Source organism: Schistocerca nitens, chromosome 5, assembly GCF_023898315.1.
Source record: "Schistocerca nitens isolate TAMUIC-IGC-003100 chromosome 5, iqSchNite1.1, whole genome shotgun sequence".
NCBI lineage: Eukaryota > Metazoa > Arthropoda > Insecta > Orthoptera > Acrididae > Schistocerca > Schistocerca nitens.
The window spans coordinates 132,002,564-132,022,754 of NC_064618.1; the positions used below are offsets into that span (position 1 = coordinate 132,002,564).

At 41.8% G+C, this 20,191-nt stretch overlaps 1 protein-coding gene across 3 annotated transcripts in view; it reads right to left on the reverse strand.

Annotated features, from left to right (window-relative positions):
- The window catches only part of LOC126260217 (ataxin-3-like), a 137,770-nt gene that overhangs the window by 35,212 nt on the left and 82,367 nt on the right, over nucleotides 1–20,191 (reverse strand). For 2 of the 3 annotated variants that reach the window (XM_049957515.1, XM_049957517.1), the window contains exons 4-6: nucleotides 12,169–12,237; nucleotides 3,728–3,882; nucleotides 3,296–3,630 (exon numbers count right to left, since the gene is read on the reverse strand). In XM_049957515.1, the coding sequence (XP_049813472.1) occupies nucleotides 3,296–3,630; nucleotides 3,728–3,882; nucleotides 12,169–12,237 (559 nt within the window). The remainder of the gene's footprint in view (nucleotides 1–3,295; nucleotides 3,631–3,727; nucleotides 3,883–12,168; nucleotides 12,238–20,191) is intronic. The other variant, XM_049957516.1, reaches the window with a different exon arrangement.

The window sequence follows — 20,191 nt, forward strand, 5'->3', positions numbered from 1 at the left end:
TGAATGTAATACGAAATGGTGGCAAACCTTTTTCTTTCTATTACTGCAAACTATCCATCTCTTCTTCATGATGGCAGCACCTCACCACTGCCTGTACACCCTTTAGTACTTCTTACACTGACATATCCCTAACAGATGTGACAGCAATATTTTTTTTAGGCATCTATAGTTCTGAGCCATCCCTTTATGGAACATCCAATATTTTTACGTATTTGCCAACAATAAAAATTGTGAATACAGTAACTGCAAAAGAAAATGATGAACATATTTATTAAAATCTGCTATAATGACAAATATCAACCATTATTAGTTAAAGAAGATTAGTATATACATTCTATGCACATGGGGGATGACCAAAGAAAGCACTCAGCAACTGAAGGGCACAAAGAAAAGATTCTAAATTACCTCTCCCGTGTGTGTGTGTGGGGGGGGGGGGGGGGGGGGGAGGGGGGGCGGGATCATCCCGTCACTGCTGCCTGAAATAGCAGTTTTAGATGTCGTGGGTAGTTAGGAACAGGGAGGAATGTAACTAGTGTAAGGGAAGAACATGATGAAAGTGTAAGGTGCACTAATTCCTCCAGAAATTGAACACTTTCTTCCTCATCCATTTGTCAGCAAGTCTCCTTCACGAATGCTTCAGGAGAACCTCTGCTGATACCAACACTATGAGCAATGCATACACCTCAACAGCCAGTACCCTTTCCACACCCTAAGGCCCTCCCACATGACCTAGCTGCCTGGGAATGTTGCATCTGGAATAACAAACTGCCCCTGCCCCCAGTTTGTTGAAAATTTGGCTGAGGCCTTTGCAGATAGAAACTAACCCCTCCCCTTCCTCCAACAACTTACTCGTCTGGATAGAGATCTCCCATGACTTTTAGAACCACAGAAAAGCACAAGAGTCTTCATTCAGTATCATCCAGAACTGGAACCAATAAATCATATTCTCCATCAAAGCTTCAATTAGCCCTCATTGTACACTGAAAAATGGAATATCCTCCGCCACACCTTCCCTTATGCAGTATTCCACTACCACTGAACCTACACATTATCCTTCTCTGCAGCTAAGCATATCCTGCTCCTAGCCCCTGCCTCATGGGGCTGATCCCTGCGGAAGACCCAAAGATCTGCCCTCTACCGTTTATTTTTAATCCCTACTGGCATTTAATACCCCGTTAAAGGAGAAAACATGTGGAAGACATGTCCTTCACTGTAACCTTTGCAAAGCATTCCATGTGATATGGCCATGACAAAGTTATCCACTTGGATGATGGCCACTGAAACTGTGGCCCTATGCTAGCTAGCTAGACCAAATTTCTTATCATGCTCTGAAACATGTCGCTGAAATCAATGGCTGTTTCAACATCAATTCCATTTAGATTCTTCTGAAAATCACCTGTTCTCAGTAGTTCAGATAGAACTTCACTCTGCAACATAGTTTTTATTTCTGCAACCCCGCCCCCTCCCCCCCGGCCTTAATTTCTGCTAGTGACTGTCTTCCAATTGCCTTATCCTCTTGTTTACACAGCATTTCACTCTTCTGTCCCATGTTGGTCACTCCATTTGTTACCTTCCTAGTCCACTCTAACTCAATCAACAGAACCTTGTTACCTTCCTAGTCCACTCTACCTCAACAGAACCTTTCTCATCACTACTTTTTCATGTACTCTGAGTTCTCTACTTTCCATTTGTAATATCTCTTTTTCTCTCTCAATATTGCTCCTCATTGACAATAACCTGCCCCTGCACACAAACACACACACTTAACAAGATTTCTCCTAACACTTCCCCTGTCCTCTTCTTCCTCCTTGCTCCACACCCTCTAAACTTCCTCATTGTCAGCCCTAGAAACGATCTCTTCCTGCCCAGTCAGGCAGTAGTGTCAGTAGCAAGCAGAGCTCTGCATATGTATGTGAAAAAGCTGAGTGTCAAAAAATGAAAAGTCCACAACGGAATAATAGCAATATGGGGATAGATTGCTGCTCATCATACAGACGAGGCACTGAGTCACAGATAGACCCAATGAAGAAGACTGCTACATATTTAAGATTTCTGAAATAGAAAACACACACACACACACACACACACACACACACACACACACACACACTGAGCGCAATCTGCTGGGGGTGAGGGCAAGTGGGGTGGGGGATAGGTGGGGTGGGGGATAGGTGGGGCAGGGGGGGGGGGAAGGGGGGAAGGAGAAAGCAGCGAAGATAAGCAGAGAAAGGGGGGAGAAAGTAAGAAACTGGACACTGTAGGTAGTCAAAACCCTGGCAGAGAACGTGATACAGTTTCTCCAGTCCTAGATGGTGCTGAGTCACAAAAGGAGTTTTCCTTTGTGACAAGACAGTGGGGATGTGATAGATGTGTGTGGAGGTGTGCATGGAGGTAATAGGTGACTGGAGAGAGACAAGGCATGGGAAATTTGTTTTCGGACAAGGTTGGGAGGGTAAATTTGGACTGTGAATGACTCTGTGAGACCCTCGGCATATTTATAGAGGTACTGCTCGTCACTACAGATGTGATAAACTTGGTGCCTAGACTGGATGGAAGGAATAGGTGGCAGCTATCAAAGTGGAGGTGGTAGAGATGGTAGTCAACATCGAGGCAGGTGGCTTGTAGGGTTGAGAAGGATCAGGTGATGCAAATAGGGGTGAAGGTGTTGAGCTTCTGAATGAATGTGGATAGGGTGCCCTCACCATCGGTCGAAATCATGAAGAAATCGTCAATGAATCTGAACCAGACAAGGAGTTTGGGATTGTGGGTTATTAGCAAGGTTTCCTCTAGATGTATCAGGAATAGGTTGGCATAAGATGGTGCTATGCTGGTTCCCATTGCTGTACCATGGATTTGTTTGTAGGCGATACCTTCAAGGGAGAAGTACTTGTTGGTGATGATATAGTTAGTCATGGTTACTACGAAGGTGTTTGTGAGGTCAGTTTGGTGTTGGGAAAGGCAGTGTTCAAATAGTAGCAAGGCCATGAGGAAAATTTTAAAAAGTTGAGAGTGTGTTTCTTAACCTGATGGAAGACTTTGCCCAAGCAAAAATTAAGGCATTGTCACATCTACATACCTCTCTAATGTTGAGTGCACCTTCTACTTTTCAATTAGTAATATGCATACATATATTCTATCCTGCATTTTCCATCAATGTATGTAAACACATTTCATTACCTTAAATTGTTCATGCTGCAGTACCAACTCCATAACATAAATTTCTTTTAACATATTCTTAGGTATTGTGTTACAGAAAGATAAGCACACGTGTAGAAATCCACTATCACACACTTACTTCTTCCTCATTAACTGGGGTGACGCGTGATGAACTCTCATCTTGCAAACTAAGTCTGAGAGCTGCTTGTAACTCTGTATCGTCAGTACTCAGACTGCGTTCAATTTCTATTGGTATGTGTGTCACTCTTGGTGGATTACTGTCAGTCAGACTCAGCCTCACAGCTCTCTGTAGGTCCTGGTCCTCTTCGGAATCTTGAGCACTTACAGGAACAACTTTGCGCACAATTGTGGCAAGCAGGCGAGGCTTCTCGTGCTGTACGGCAGGGGCAAGGTGCAACAAATTGTCAGCTTCTGACTCAGGAAGATCCCCAAACACAACAAAAATAGAATAACCTACAGAAAAAATGAAACCATTTTGTCATACTACACTGACAAATTTTTAAAAAATTGCTTATATAACCACATGAATTTAAAAGAAGAAATAGTCTACCTTCTTGCTGCAGCTGTGCTAGGAACATGGCTAAATATGTGTCACTAATCAGTTCAGGTCCACTAAGTAATGAGTTCAAATTGAACCACTGCTGGCCCAATCGGCGAATTGTAAACCAGTGGTCACGATAGTTGCAAATGAATGCATTCATTTCACTATAAACAAAAATATCATGTGAAAGGTTCAGTAACCTTTAGACATTGAGAAAACTGCTCATAAAGATACCAAAAATTAATATCTTCTTTTACATTAATTACAACTTTTCCAAATTTATATTAGAGTCAAATAGAATTGCTAAAGGGTGACAAGTACAGGTAGTTACTACCAAAATCAGGAACTGCAAGAATGGGAATTTATACTTGTGATATTTAAATGTTAAAATTTCACTTCCAAAATAATGAGTTGAAAGGAAACCACAGAAAAGCTTGCCCACATCCATTCACAATTCTGGAAATTAATTATTATTTGCACGTGCCACGGATCATAATTGATATCTCTTCAAATGATTTGGAATGAGCCAATTTTACACATACTTTCTCAAGGAAAATATAGCAAATGTTGACATTTTGGGTGACTGTCTTGAGTTACACTACCACCTGCCCTTTTTTCATATAAGCGTTTCTATGTTATTACACAATAAGATATTCTTCTGTGGTATTGAACTTATCAAGACGTTTGTGTTTGTAGTTCCTTTTATTAAGTTCTTTACACCACTGAGTAAATGATGAAAGATATTCTTCTGTGGTATTGAACTTCTCAAGACATTTGTGTTTGTAGTTCATTTTATTAAGTTCTTTACGCCACTCAGTAAATGATGAAAGATATGTATGGCTTTTCATGCCATGCTAAGGCTGAATGAAGGATAATGTCACATCTTTTATGAATGGTTCTATTGTTTTCGAGCCGAAATTGATTGCCGACAGCATACGGGTGCAAATATACTGTTGCCAACAGACCCAACTGTTTAAAGCGCTCTTTACAAAAGGTTGCAGAGTGGATTTCACATATTATTCTACCACATACTTCTGTTTAACAAACACTTCTTTTCTCAGTGACAAGTAACATCAGAATATGATACTATGTGACATGTGAATGGAAATAGGGAACACCAACTTTCTTCATTTCCATCTCCAAAATTGATATCTGCAATGTAAAGCATAGACACTTAACAAGTATGTAACATGTAACTTCCTGTTGAAGTAGTTATCAACGTAAACTTCTAAAAATATTATGACAAGGATAGTTGCTACTCACCATATAGCAGAGATACTGAGTCGCAGATAGTCACAACAAAAACACTGTCACAAAATAAGCTTTCAGCCAATGAGAATTTTGTCAAAAATAGATGACAGGCCTGTTGTCTATTTTGGACTGGCGAGTATGTTGGCAGACAGCTATCTGTTATTCCAAACTGGACTTTCCAGTGACTGAGTATTAGAATTTTTTTATCTAAATTCAGTACAGTCCATTTGTGGAGAACCAGTTATTAATTTACAAAATATTTAGATTTTCAAGTTCTGAATTTTCTCCCTCCACCTAGATTATAATATTTGCATTATCAGCTTTTTGGATATACGATGACAAACCATTTACATTTAACTAAAACAACAGCAGACTAAATATCGATCCCTATGGTATGCCTGTAATAATTATTTTCCATTCTGAAGGCGCTCTTTTGTTGTATATACACTTCCTGAATTCCTTCATATGACATTATACAACCTTTAAGTTAGAGAGGATGGAAACCAGTTACTAGCAAGATGATCTCAAAGATCGTATTATTTTTGTTTCTACAGGAGACCAGTGAAGACTTCACACTCAAATGCATTTGATAAATCACAGGAAACACCAGTTGGCAATATTTCATCATTTAAATTTGGTGTAAGCTGATTAGTGTGCTGAAAAACGGCATGTTCTGTGGGGAGACCCTTCTGAATTCCAAATCAAGGGAATGACTACGGGCCAGTTGTATAAAACAGTTGATCTTGAATGAAAAATGATCTTGGATCAAGCAGCACTCAAGACTTCCATATTATACAGACGTTAATTGCAAATTATTTGGCTCCAATCGAGTGCAACTTTGACAAGCAAAATTTCATGGGTCAATCCACATCCACAGCTTAAGTTCTAAATTATATATCTTTAAGGTTAAATTAAAGAGAATATCAGATATTTAAATAATGAAAGTAGATAATCATTCCTCCTCTGAGAATTATTTGAGATTGCTCATAATTAATGTGAAAAAGTTTAAAGATACGTCACAGACACACAGTGGCAGAGCAGGAAAGGGAATAGGCTCCAATAGCAACAAATTCCATAATTCTGAACATGTGCTTAAATTGCTACGCTAACTGCCCACACTTTAATGAATGGAAATAAAAGGCTAGTTATGTCTACTGGTCAATCTAGACATGATGCTGTCCTAGGGGTTCGATGGTTACATGATGAAATATTGTTCCGAATGCCTGAGAATTTAACCCAGCCAGTCCAAAGATTTTATTTTTCACTTAACTTCTGCCAATTCTTGTTATTGTGCAAAAGGTCGTAATGCATTAAGATTTGGACTTCCCCTTAAACTGTAGGTCTCCAAATATCTAGATTAAGAAGTCTGTGCAAAGGTCGAATGTAGGCTAGGTTGTATACCTACGAAAGGACCATGACCAGTAAATGACTGTGGTGCTCAATCCAACCTTAAGTTTGGGTGCTCTGCCCAAGCAGAACATTCAAATATACACATTCACCGCTCTCCGCATTGACTATTTCTTTACTGTTGAGTAACAATGGATTTAAAGCTGTGAATTACTGAAACTTTGGCCACAAAGAAATCTGCATAAATTTAATAACCCATAATATGTATGTTTTCAGCATGTTCAGCAAACTTCTGAAACCCTGACATGACATCACTGTTGTCTACAGTTTGTGTTACCATTCAACTCAGCTGCACCAGCTAACAGCCAACAACAGACGGCTGTGAATTGTCTGCTGCTGAATGATGTATTCTCTACGACACTGGTTATAATGATAATTATGAGACCACACTGTTTTGAAATTACACTGCCTGAATACACCACATGCTGTTTTCCTTGCACTCCGGGCCACTGTGGTGGGCATCATTCCGAGTTTAAGGATCTTAAGTACTGTGAACTGCATTGTTTCTTTTCATTTGCTTTATGAATATTTGACTACTACTAGACTTTTCAGCTGTGGAACAGTTCCTTGTAATAGTTTGAATTGCACCTGCTTATTTCCTTCTATCTTTACAAAACGAAAACCTCAGTAATAAATCCTGTGTACCTACAATGTACAATTAATAATATGTGGTTGAAGTGCAATACTCGTGTTGAGAGATGATGTAGCAGCATTGCCAAGTGTGTCTTGTGATAACTCAGATCAACATTTGATCTCATTCAGTTGGTCACAATTTAGTGTTATACAACAGCAATTTCATGAACTGGATTCATTTTCTAAACTGAGAGCAAATTTGATCTCTAGTCAGAGATATTTATACAATCGACTCAACATATCGTATTTTAGGAAAGGTGTATTATAGATCTTGTATATATGATGTTTTCTACTATCTTTGAGAAGGAGGTATGATGTGAGACTGGTTGGTAATTATATATGTCTTGCTACCTTTTGTATAATGGAGCCTCACTAAAGTATTTCAGCCTGCTTTGAAATATATCCTATGATAGTGTTATACTGCCTATGAGACTGAGTACATTGCATATATGGAAACCGGATTTCAGTAATTTAGAAAAGATACTATCAAGTATGTGAGAGTTTTTACTTTTAAGGCACTGAACAATATTCTTAATTTTCAGGCAGAGCACAGTACAGTCAACTGGTGTCAAAAACAGCCATTTTTGTAACAAAATCGCAGAAGTTTTTTGTGAACAGTTCTGTATGTTTTTTGGGGTGCTGAATTGGAATTTAATGTTTACTCAAAACTTTTGCACTTTTTCAGTTTTTCACTTGTTATCTCGGAAAGTATGCACTTTTCTAAGTTGACTACTCTGTACAAAATTAAAGTAGACAATCTTTCCCACAAAATACACTAATTAGGTTGATTTTCTCACACGCATAATTGGTGCCAAAGCACACTGAAAAACAGCGACTTTTTGGCCCATCTGCAGAAACATAAAAAATGCCCATTCCACCCAACACAACTCGGAAAATATACACTACTGGCCATTAAAATTGCTACTCCACAAAGATGACGTGCTACAGATGCGAAATTTAACCGACAGGAAGAAGATGCTGTGATACGCAAATGATTAGCTTTTAAGAGCATTCACACAACGTTGGCACCGGTGGCGACACCTACAACGTGCTGACATGAGGAAAGTTTCCAACCGATTTCTCATACACAAACAGCAGTTGACCAGCATTGCCTGGTGAAACGTTGTTGTGATGCCTCGTGTGAGGAGGAGAAATGCGTACCATCACATTTCCGACTTTGATAAGGGTCGGATTGTAGCTTATCACGATTGCGGTTTACCGTGTCACGGCACTGCTGCTTGCGTTGGAAGAGATCCAATGACTGTTAGCAGAATATGGAATCGGTGGGTTCAGGGGTTCAGGAGGATAATCCGGAACGCCGTGCTGGATCCCAACGACCTCGTATCACTAGCAGTCGAGATGACAGGCATCTTATCCGCAAGGCCGTAACAGATCATGCAGCCAAGTCTCGATCCCTGAGTCAACAGATTGGGACGTTTGCAAGACAACAACCATCTGCACAATCAGTTCGATGATGTTTGCAGCAGCATGAGCTATCAGCTCAGAGACCATGGCTGCAGTTACCCTTGATGCTGCATCACAGACAGGATAACCTGTGATGGTGTACTCAACGACGAACCTGGGTGCACGAATGGCAAAACGTCATTTTTTCGGATGAATCCAGGTTCTGTTCACAGCATCATGATGGTAGCATCCATGTTTGGTGACATCGCGGTGAATGCACATTGGGTGCGTGTATTCGTCTTCGCCATACTGGTGTATCACCCAGCGTGATGGTATGGGGTGCCATTGGTTACACATCTCGGTCACCTCTTGTTCGCATTGACGGCACTTTGAACAGTGGACGTTACATTTCAGATGTGTTACGACCCGTGGCTCTACCCTTCATTCGATCCCTGCGAAACCCTACATTTCATTTCAGCAGAATAATGCACGACCGCATGTTGCAGGTTCTGTACGGGCCTTTCTGGATACAGAAAATGTTCGACTGCTGCCCTGTCCAGCACATTCTCCAGATCTCTCACCAATTGAAAACATCTGGTCAATGGTGGCCAAGCACCTGGCTCATCACAATACGCCAGTCACTACTCTTGATGATCTGTGGTATCGTGTTGAAGCTGCATGGGCAGCTGTACCTGTACGCGCCATCCCAGGCGTATCAAGGCTATTATTATGGCCAAAGGTGGTTATTCTGGGTACTGATTTCTCAGGATTTATGCAACAAAATTGCGTGAAAATGTAATCACATGTCAGTTTTAGTATAAAATATTTGTCCAATGAATACCCATTTATCATCTGCATTTCTTCTTGGTGTAGCAATTTTAATGGCCATTAGTGTACACACCAGCAATGAAAACCATTATACCACCTGAAAGTGCATTAAATTACCTACAAGAGATGTCTGTAATATTCAGTTTTCTTGTAAGTAAGGAGGGAACAAAGCAAAAAGTATGAAAAATACCTCCTGAGCCCTCCCACCTGCCTATCTCTCATCAGCACTATACTTTCAGGTGTATTTCCCTTGAAAAGAGCTTTTTTGAATTAATTGGTGGGAAAGAGCATTTGATAAAAATGTAGACAAATTATATTTACTATGTATTAGGTACATAATACTGAATAGAAAAGTGAATTTTGGTAAACATTTCTGGAATACAGTGATCAATTAATTGTTATATTTAGATTAAAGTTCAGTCTTGATCATTAAAACAGACATAATGTGATCAAGACTGAACACTAATCTAAATATAAGAAAAGTGAATATCAAATCTGTTTGTAGTAATATACATATGTCATGAGACAAGTGAATGTCGAGCACACGACTGAGTCGTCAGTTCGAGTAGGTTCTCCATCTGGAAAAGAAAGATGGCATTTAATGACAGAATATGGATACGAAAATTATAAGTTGTACAGTGAACTATCAACATATGAACAAATACTTGCACTGATGTCAACTGCACAGCTTTTTAACTCATCTCTGCTTGCTTGCTGGTGGTCCAGACAATGTTTATTGGGTACTAGCAGATCCAGGTGAAGGGTTTTGGGCAATGGAAGATCTAGGCAAATTATCAGAAAGGTCCAGGCTGAACAGGGTTGCTGTTCTCCAACTGAATAAATTGTAATTGAATGATTAATACTATGACAGAGAAAAATTGAATGGTATAGGTGCATAATGCTACAAAATATTACATGAATTAATACCTTCTGCCATCTCAGCTACTTCAGACAATGGTATGCAAATGACTCATCCAAGTGATTGCCATATTCTACATCAAAATAGTCCTTAATATTGAAGCACATCCCTTAAAATTGCTGGCACAGTTTCATGCACAACAGTCCTGCTTGCCTACTCCTACCAACCTTGGCAATCTGTCTTAAATTTGCAAGATATAAGCTGAAGAAGCCTCTCAGGAGCCATGGTGTTCAATGTGGTAATGGGAGTCAACCCATTTTTTGTCAAATGCCACACCCACTGCTCTGGATCCATATAGTACAGTATCTGGCAAATTTATGACTCATATCAATTACGTATGAAGTAAGTACAATCAAAATGTGGCATTTTTGTTCGATGAGGATTCAGACAGATGGAAGACCATCAATTCCCTGGATTGCTTTAGGAGGTCAACAAAATGGCAATTCGTGGAGATACAATTTAGCTCCACCATGACACCAACAAGATGAGAAGTAAATTTTCTATCTAATGCAAAAAACAAGGATGGACTAATTGCCATGCTGATGACCATGCAGATGACAAAATGCGGTTAAAGTGGAATCACTTCCATGAAGATAACTGATGACGCATACACTCTCGTAGTGCGTATGGTACAATCCTTGGCTTTGGCTCACAAGAATTAACAACTGTGGGTGAAGATATTGACCTTCTTGGCATAATTATTGATCTTCAAACTTCCACAATGTATATTTGTCCAAGCCAGGCAGATATGTCTCCCAGTTCCTCTGATATCCGGGAAGTGGTGTGGAGAAGATTGTTGCCAAGTACATGCGCTTCCTCTACACAATAAGTGGTTGTGACTATGCCCACATTACTCAACCACGTGAAGGTTAAATTTCTCATGTCCCTCTCAAAAACATCCCACTTTTGAATTTTAAATTGCTACATACACTGATCCTTCAGCCCATCCAAAGGAAGTATCAGCTGCTGGTGAGAAATTACTGATAGCTTTTTATGATGGTATGCTGCACTCCACAACACTCACCTAGCCAAGGTTTAAAGAATATGTGACATTGGCCTACAATGCATACATCCAACTGATGCTGCAGCTCAACAATACACCAAGATGTGTGGGTGTAGGTGAGCAGGACTGGTCCACCTGAAACTGTGCCAACAATGTGAAGAGTCATACTCTAACATCAACGAAAGTTTTTATGTAGAAGATGGAGACGACCTGGACGAGGTCCTTGCAGTACCACTATATGAAGCAGCTGAGAGAACAGAAAGTATTAATTCAAGCAATATTTTGCAGTATTATGCATCTTTAGTGGTAAATTTTTCTCTATCATAACACTGATCAATCAATTACAACTTATTTAGTTGAACAACAGCAACTCACTGTTCAGCATGACACTTTTGTGTGGATCTTCAATCCCCCAAAACACTTCAACTGGACCATCTAGTGGCCAAGAAACACTACCCAGGCCACCAACAGCTAAATGGAGATAAGTGTAAACCGTGCACAACACCAGTACAGGTCTTTTTCATACACTGATAGTTCCCAGTACAACTTAGCTGTCTTGCTTACTCATATTCTATCACTAAATGCCTGCTTTCTTTTCCAAATGAAGAACTTACTCCAAGTGCTGAAACCATCACATGCACATTAATACTTACAGATTTCATACACAAAAAGTATAACACCAATGTGTGTGTGTGTGGGGGGGGGGGGGGGGGGGCTTTGGTCATTTTGATTTACTTCAAGAGTTATACTGTGAGTCTGAAAATGAGAAATTGTTTATGAATGGATATATAATTATGAAGGTAAAGCTATCATCAGCCCAAACATAGGTCTGAATACCACAGTGCTTAATAGGCACAACTCAGTTGGAGATGGTAAGCCATTGCTTTCTTCTGACCTTTCAACTGACTTACCATGCCAGTTATAGAGAGACCTACAGTTTAACATTGATTCCCAAATGTGTAGTAATCAGAGGTGAAAGAAGTGATAAATAACAGATAAAAATACCAGGATTGAGGGAGGTGACTGACCCCAAGACTTCGGACTCCATAGTTTGGCACTCTGGATGGGTAATACCTGTTTGAGAAAAGCAGTTTCAATGAGCAGCTGTCAGCAACATTACAATTTCTGGCAACAACAAGAAGTTATTAAGATTTAAAATTTTTGACAGTAATGTCAAAGCACGCACTATGGAAAATACAATTACACACAACACTCATTATTATTTATTTATTACCCATTTTTAAGAATATATTTGAGATTAATGTCATCTGCAAAATTGTATACACAGTTCTGAAGACGGATTTCATGATTACAAGTAAAGTACCTCACATTGAACTGATCTCATTAGATTGCTGAACTCTCTGTGTTACACAGTCTGCAACGATATTTTATAAAAGTATGTTTCCTGTATGGCACAGGATCTATGGCTCCAATTTTCTCTATTAAGGAATTATAAGAAGTTTCTTTCTTATATTGGCTTCTGTACTTCTTCGCCCTTCCTTTCCACAAACTTTTGTGGTTCTACATATTCCAATAAATTCAGCAATGAACACTCCTAACACTGAAAGCATAGCAACCACTAAAATTTTCTGATTCACTGAGCACAAAAAGCCAAGAAACATTAAATTTATCATACATGTGAGTCACGAATGTTCTGCGCCAGATTTGCAGTGGTTTATGGCCCACAGTCAATAATTTGTCACTGTAGATGTGATTTGTGCCCCCAAATTTTGGCAAATTTGACCAAACTTTGCTATAATTTGTCTGTGCAGAAGTTAGTTAGTAAGTTAGTTAGTTTGTTGCATGTTCCATTGATCAATCGCATGATACTGTAGCCGTTATGAAGTGGAATGTGTCAAGTGCACAAGAAATGCATATATGAAAAAAAATTTTTATAGATTAATATTTCTATTATTTATCGCATTCTCTTAAATGGCACAACATGCAGACACTACATTCGTAGATTTATTTATTCCTACTCAAGAATTCATCTATGGTATAGAAGGAGTTGTCAAGGAGATATGATTTCAATTTATTTTTGAAGCTATTACTGCTGTCTGTTAGACATTTTATTTCATCTGGTAATTTGTCAAAATTTTTTATAGCAGCACATTTTTACCCCTTTCTGTGCCAAAGATGGGTTGAGTAAAGGATAGTGTAAGTTTTTTTCTTTTTTCTTGTATTATAATCATGAATGTCACAGTTGTTTTAAACTGGTCCATGTTGTTGAGAACAAATTTCATAAGTGAGTAAATGTACTGTGAGGCTGTTGTAAGAATTCCCAATCTTTTAAAAAGATGCCTTCTTCAAGATGTGTGACTATGAACCCCAAACATTATTCTAACCACTTTCTATTGAGCAGTGAAAACTTTTTGTCTAAGTGTTGAGTTACCGCAAAATATTATTCCGTATGACATCAGAGAGAGAAAGTATGCAAAGTATGTTAGCTTACTTATTTCTAATCCTCAAAATTGGCAGTTATTCTCATTGCAAAAGTTGCTGAACCTAGTCACTTTAGAAGATCCAAAATATGAATTTTCCATTTAAGATTCTCATCTGTATGTACACCCAAATACTTAGTATGCTCTACCCTGTCTATTGACTTCTGTTGATGTATTATATTTATTGAAGGAACTACACTTTTTGCAGCAGAAAATTGGATGTACTGTGTTTTTTTTTTTTAAGTTTAAAGGAAGCCCATTGGCAGAAAACCTATTAATGACTTTTCCAAAGACCTTATTTGTATTGTTCTCAATTGGAGTTTCTTTTACTGGATTAATAATGATGCTTGTATCGTCAGTAAACACAGTCAGTTCAGCTTCTTGTTTCAGATAAGAAGGGAGGTCATTCACATATATCAAGAACAGAAAGATGATAGAACCCTGTGGAACACCTAATGCAATTTCACCCCAGTTAGATGAAGTGGCAAACTTATTTAAATCACTTTACCCATATAAAGAAACTTTTTGTTTCTTGTTCTGTACGTATGACTTAAACGACTTGTATGCTATTCCAGTTATACCACAGAATTGTAATTTCTGTAACAATGTCATGGTCCACACAATCAAATGCTTTGGACAAGTCGCAGAAAATTCCTACTGGTGACATTTTACTATTTAAAGACTCTATTATGTGGAAACTGTATATTGCTGTCTCAATGGAACAGCATTTTTGAAATCCGAACTGTGATTTACTAAGTAGCCCATTATTGTTAAGGTGGCTAACCACTGTAGTACATTACTTTCTTGAAGATTTTTGAAAATGCTGTAAGCAAGGATACTATCCGATAATTATTGACTTCTCTGATGTCCCCCTTTTTGTAGAGAGGCCTGACAATGGCATATTTTAACATGTATTTTCGCAGACAGGCTGGGAAAATACCTTAAGTTAGTGATGCATTACATATGTGACTCAGAACATCAGCTGTAATTGCTCCACATTGTTTTAATATCTTATTAGAGAGGTCATCTACTCCAATAGAACATTTATTTTTCAAATATTTCATAATTTTACTTATTTCACAAGAGGTTGTTAGGTGAAAATCTGACTAAAATTTTTCAAAACTAACTCTTCTATGTGCTGCCTGGCTTTTTCTTTTGAACTATTCTCACCCATTTTTTCTTCTACTGTTACGAAATGGTTGTTAAATAACTTTAGCTATTTGTGTACTGTTGATTAGAATGGTCTCATTCTCTTTAATAGTAATACTACCTACACCAGTGGTCACTTTTCCTGTCTCCCCTCTAACAACATTCCATATAAATTTGATTTTACTGCTGGAGTTGTTAATTTCTTCTCTAAAATACATATTTCTTGATTTCTTTGCAACTTTTCTCAGTGTGTTACAATAATTTTTATAGTGTAAAACCACATCTGGATCTTTACTAGTACTTGCTGTCTCATACATTTTTCTTTTTCTTTCTGAAGACACTTTAATACCTGTAGTAATCTAAGGTTTTGTTGTGACTCGCCGATCATTTAAAGTGCCGCCGCGCAATTACGCACGTCCTCTACGTGCGGCGCTGTCTGCCTGCCAGCCATGCAGCAGCGGCGCCACCTAAGCGGCCAGCGGAGCAGCGGCCGCTAGACTGAGACTCAGTACTTATCTGAACGATAACGTGTACACATGTTAACTTACTCTGTGACATATATGTGTTGTAGTGTCGTTCCTAAATATACTTGTTAAACTAGAAGTTCTAACAATTGGCGACGAGGATGGGATTTTTCCTTTTCACCGTTGACTCACAGGATTCCATGGCTACTGTCGAGCAACTCTTGCAAAATCTCCTTGAACAGCAAACGCTTCTAACGGCGGCGATTCGCGATTTCGTCGCGGCGTCGAATGCGGGCCGGTTCTCGTCGTTGGCTGTACCTCCTTTTCCTCCTTACGACGAGGCGGCAGAAGACTGGTCGGATTATGAAAAACGTCTTCGACAGCACTTCTTGGCATTTTATGTCTCGGACGAACAAGCATGTAAGTCTCTGTTCCTTTCCTGGATTTCGCCTCAAATGTATCGGTTGTTGTCGCAATTGGCCCCTTTGAAGGATCCTGCGTCTTTGTCCTTTGCTGAAATGTGTTCCCTTCTGTCGGTCTATTTTCAAAAGCAAACGCATGTGGTAGCCTCTCGTGTTGCCTTTTATCGTTGTCACAAACAGCCCAATCAATCTTATCGCGCTTGGGCTGCTGAACTTCACGGCCTCAGTCGAAAGTGTCACTTTGTTACTGATGTTCACAAAGAATCTTATGCCGATTCCATGGTACGGGATGCTATTATCCGGTCGGCGCCCGACAAAGAAGTTCAGCAACGTGCCCTTCAGTTGGCGAATCCGACTTTAGATGAAGTTCTCTCCATTGCGCAGTCTTTTGAAATTTCTCGCGCCGCTGGGGCACAAATAGAAGCGTGGGGTGACGTCGGGGAAATACAACCTCTGTGCGCTGTTGACGACGCGCGCGGCGCGTCTCCGCCGGCCGACGTGGCCGCAGTGCGCTCCCACGCGCAGCCTCGGCCAAGCCGTAAACAAACCCCTAAGAAACTGCAGCAAAATCCCCGGCAACTTCCTTCGTGTCCAAGGTGTTTTACGAAACATTCACGCGAGGATTGTCCACAACGTTGGGCTGTGTGTCACAATTGCAAAAAGAAAGGTCACGTGTCTTCCGTTTGTAAATCCGACCGCATAAATGACGTCCATGAACATGACGCTGATTCTGATTCTGTGTTGTCTGTCAATTGCACTTCTTCCCTTTCCGGGAAGTTATTCCTCACTGTCCAAATCCTTGATCGAGATGTTCGCATGCAAGTGGATACCGGTTCTGCCGCCACTATAATTAATTCTCAGACGTATCTTCAGCTGGGTTCTCCACTCCTGTCCCCTGTCACTCGGCAATTACGGTCGTACAATAAACAGAAGATTTCTCTCTTGGGACAGTTTAATGCTGAGGTATCTTACAAATCCGTCGTTCGCACTGTTCCCATATTTGTGGTCGACCAGGGCAACGCAGAAAATCTTTTTGGTTTCGATGCCTTCCGCGTTTTTGGGTTCTCCATAGATGACTCTGTCAATATTGTCTCCGACGCTATTCCTTATGCTAAACTGGATTCTTTGTCGACGACCTTTTCGTCCATTTTTTCTCCTGGGTTAGGCCGTGCACACGACTTTGAAGCTCATATCACGCTCAAACCCACTGCTCGGCCAAAGTTTTTTCGGGCTCGGCCCATTCCTGTGGCCCTTCGTGATCGGGTCAAACAGGAGTTGGATCGTCTCACTACTTCAGGGGTCTTGCTTCCTGTCACTTCCAGGGAGTGGTCCTCTCCTGTCGTTGTAGTTGCCAAGCCCAATGGTGCTATTCGTCTCTGTGGCGATTTCAAAGCCACGGTAAATGCTCAATGCCTCATCGACACTTACCCTATGCCCCGTCCTGAAGAACTGTTCACTAAACTCGCTGGAGGGCAGTATTTTTCTAAAATTGACCTGTCAGAAGCTTATCATCAACTTCCTCTCGACGCTGCTTCCCGGCAGTTTCTGGTTCTTAACACGCCTTTCGGCCTCTATCAATACCAACGCCTGCCATTCGGGGTTGCTAGCGCCCCTGCTCTCTTTCAGCGATTCTTGGAACAATTATTGCTCCCTGTCCCTGGGTGTATCAATTACATGGACGACATTGTTGTCACGGGCTCCACCACTGACGAACATCTTCAAAATCTCCACACACTTTTTACTGTCTTACAGACTGCAGGTCTTAAGTGTAACCTTCAGAAATCACAATTTTTTCAGGCATCTATCACGTACTTGGGGTTTCAACTCTCTCGGGATGGTATTCGTCCGCTTCCACAAACTGTCGCTGCGATCGATGCCCTTCCTCGCCCTACGTCTGTTAAGGAACTGCAGGCATTCTTGGGGAAAACAGCATACTATCACAAGTTTTTACCGTCTGCAGCGTCGGTGGCTCAGCCGTTGCATCGCCTGTTGCATAACAACGTGCCTTTTCACTGGTCCGCGTCATGTGACGCGGCTTTCCAGAAATTGGAGACTATGCTGATACAGGCCCCGTGCCTAGCTACTTATCGACCTGGCCAACATCTTGTCCTTGCTACAGACGCCTCTCACTACGGGGTTGGGGCAGTCCTTGCGCACCGTTTTTCTGACGGTTCGGAACAACCCATTGCTTATGCCTCCAAAACGCTCACGGATGCCCAACAAAAGTATTCTCAGATTGAGAAAGAAGCTTTGGCCATCATTTATGCTCTTCATAAGTTTGGTGTTTTTCTCTATGGCACAAAATTTCATCTTGTTACGGATCACAAACCACTTGTTTCTTTGTTTCACCCATCAACGTCACTTCCCGACAAGGCTGCACACCGCCTCCAGTGTTGGGCTCTTTACTTGTCCCGTTTCAACTATGAGATTCATTTCCGGCCAACGGCTCAACATGCGAATGCTGATGCTTTGTCTCGCCTCCCCATGGGCCCTGATCAGGCATTCGATAGGGACGAACTTTTGTGTTTCCACCTGGATGTTGCCGAGCAGCGGGTTGTGGACGGGTTCCCCATCACTGGGGACAGGCTGGCGGCTGCTACGGGTTCTGACCCTACCCTCTCCCGGGTTTTACGCTGTATTCAGACGGGTTGGCCTGATCGCCCGTCCGCTAAGACTTCTGATCCGTTGCGGAACTACTACCCTTTGCGCTACCGCCTCACGGCTAGGGATGGTGTTATCCTCCTCTCCACTGACAATGTTTCGCCGCGTGTTGTGGTCCCCGCGTCTTTGCGTGCTTTGGTCTTGCGCCTCCTTCACCAGGGGCACTGGGGTGTGTCGCGCACCAAATCTCTGGCACGCCGTCATGTGTACTGGCCTGGCATCGACTCTGAAATCGTACACATGGTCGCTGCCTGCGGCCCTTGTGCGTCACAGGCCGCTGCCCCGAAGTCATCTTTGTCACCGTGGCCTTCGCCTGAGAAGCCCTGGGAGCGCATTCATGCTGATTTTGCGGGACCCTTTTTAGGTACTTATTGGCTCCTCGTAATTGATGCCTACTCTAACTTTCCTTTCATTGTCCGTTGCACATCACCTACCACCGCGGCAACCACCAGTGCTCTCGCCCGCATTTTTTCTTTGGAAGGCCTCCCCTCTACTCTTGTTACTGATAATGGTCCGCAATTTGCGGATTTTTGTGCTCGTCACGGTGTTACGCATGTCACGGCCCCGCCGTTCCATCCACAATCCAACGGTGAGGCTGAACGACTGGTCCGCACGTTTACGGCTCAAATGCGGAAACTTCTGACTTCTTCTGCTGCTGATGAGGTGCTTCTCCAGTTCCTGGCGTCTTACCGTTTCACCCCCATGGGCGATCACAGCCCGGCTGAGCTCTTACATGGCAGACAGCCCCGCACTCTACTTCATCTTCTGCGGCCTCCCACCTCCCGGCCGCGGGTGCCGTCACTTGGCCGGTTCACCGCCGACGACCTCGTCTGGGTACGGGGATATGGCAGGCGGCCAAAATGGAGCCCGGGCCGCATCTTAAGACACCGTGGCAGACGCCTGTATGAAATCCAGACGGACACAGGTGTTGCAGTGCGTCATTCGGACCAGCTTCGGCCTCGGGTGCCAACAACACCTGTTCCGAATGCCGCCACACCACCCTTGACTCTCCCTGATGCTCGGGATCTTGGCACATCTCCATACTCACAACGCCGCCCTCTACCCGTCATCGCGATGCCAGCACCAGAACGGATGCCACCAGACGACGTGCCCATGCGGGAACCGGAGGACCAACCAGTGTCAGAGTACATCTGCTCGCCTCCTCCTCCAACAGACGCTGACGCATCGCCCATGTCTCCTGTCATATCAACTGGACTTGCCGCAACGGGTAGCTTGGTGCGTGGGGCCCCAGCAGATTCGACCCCTACGTCTCCTGTCATCTCGACCCATTATCATCGGGGACACTTCCGTCCGTACGGGAAGCCTCCTCCTCGAGACTTTACGTCGAGTCACACAACGCCTATGGACGTCAGCCATCTCCAGGACACATCCATCAAGACCAGTGCAACAATTTCAAAGGGGGGAAAAGTGTTGTGACTCGCCGATCATTTAAAGTGCCGCCGCGCAATTACGCACATCCTCTACGTGCGGCGCTGTCTGCCTGCCAGCCATGCAGCAGCGGCGCCACCTAAGTGGCCAGCGGAGCAGCGGCCGCTAGACTGAGACTCAGTACTTATCTGAACGATAACGTGTACACATGTTAACTTACTCTGTGACATATATGTGTTGTAGTGTCGTTCCTAAATATACTTGTTAAACTAGAAGTTCTAACAGGTTTCTTTGAAAAGTGTGTGGTGTTACATTTAGTAATTTTCTTTGGGAAACAATGCTCAAAAAGGGATATAAATTTATCAAGAAATATGTTGCATCTATCATAAGCATTTGGCTCATTATATACATCCAACCAATTAACATTTCTTAAACTTTCTCTGAAGTGCTCTATAGACACCGGGTTGAGCAACCTTACACTTTTACTTATTGGTTTCTGAAC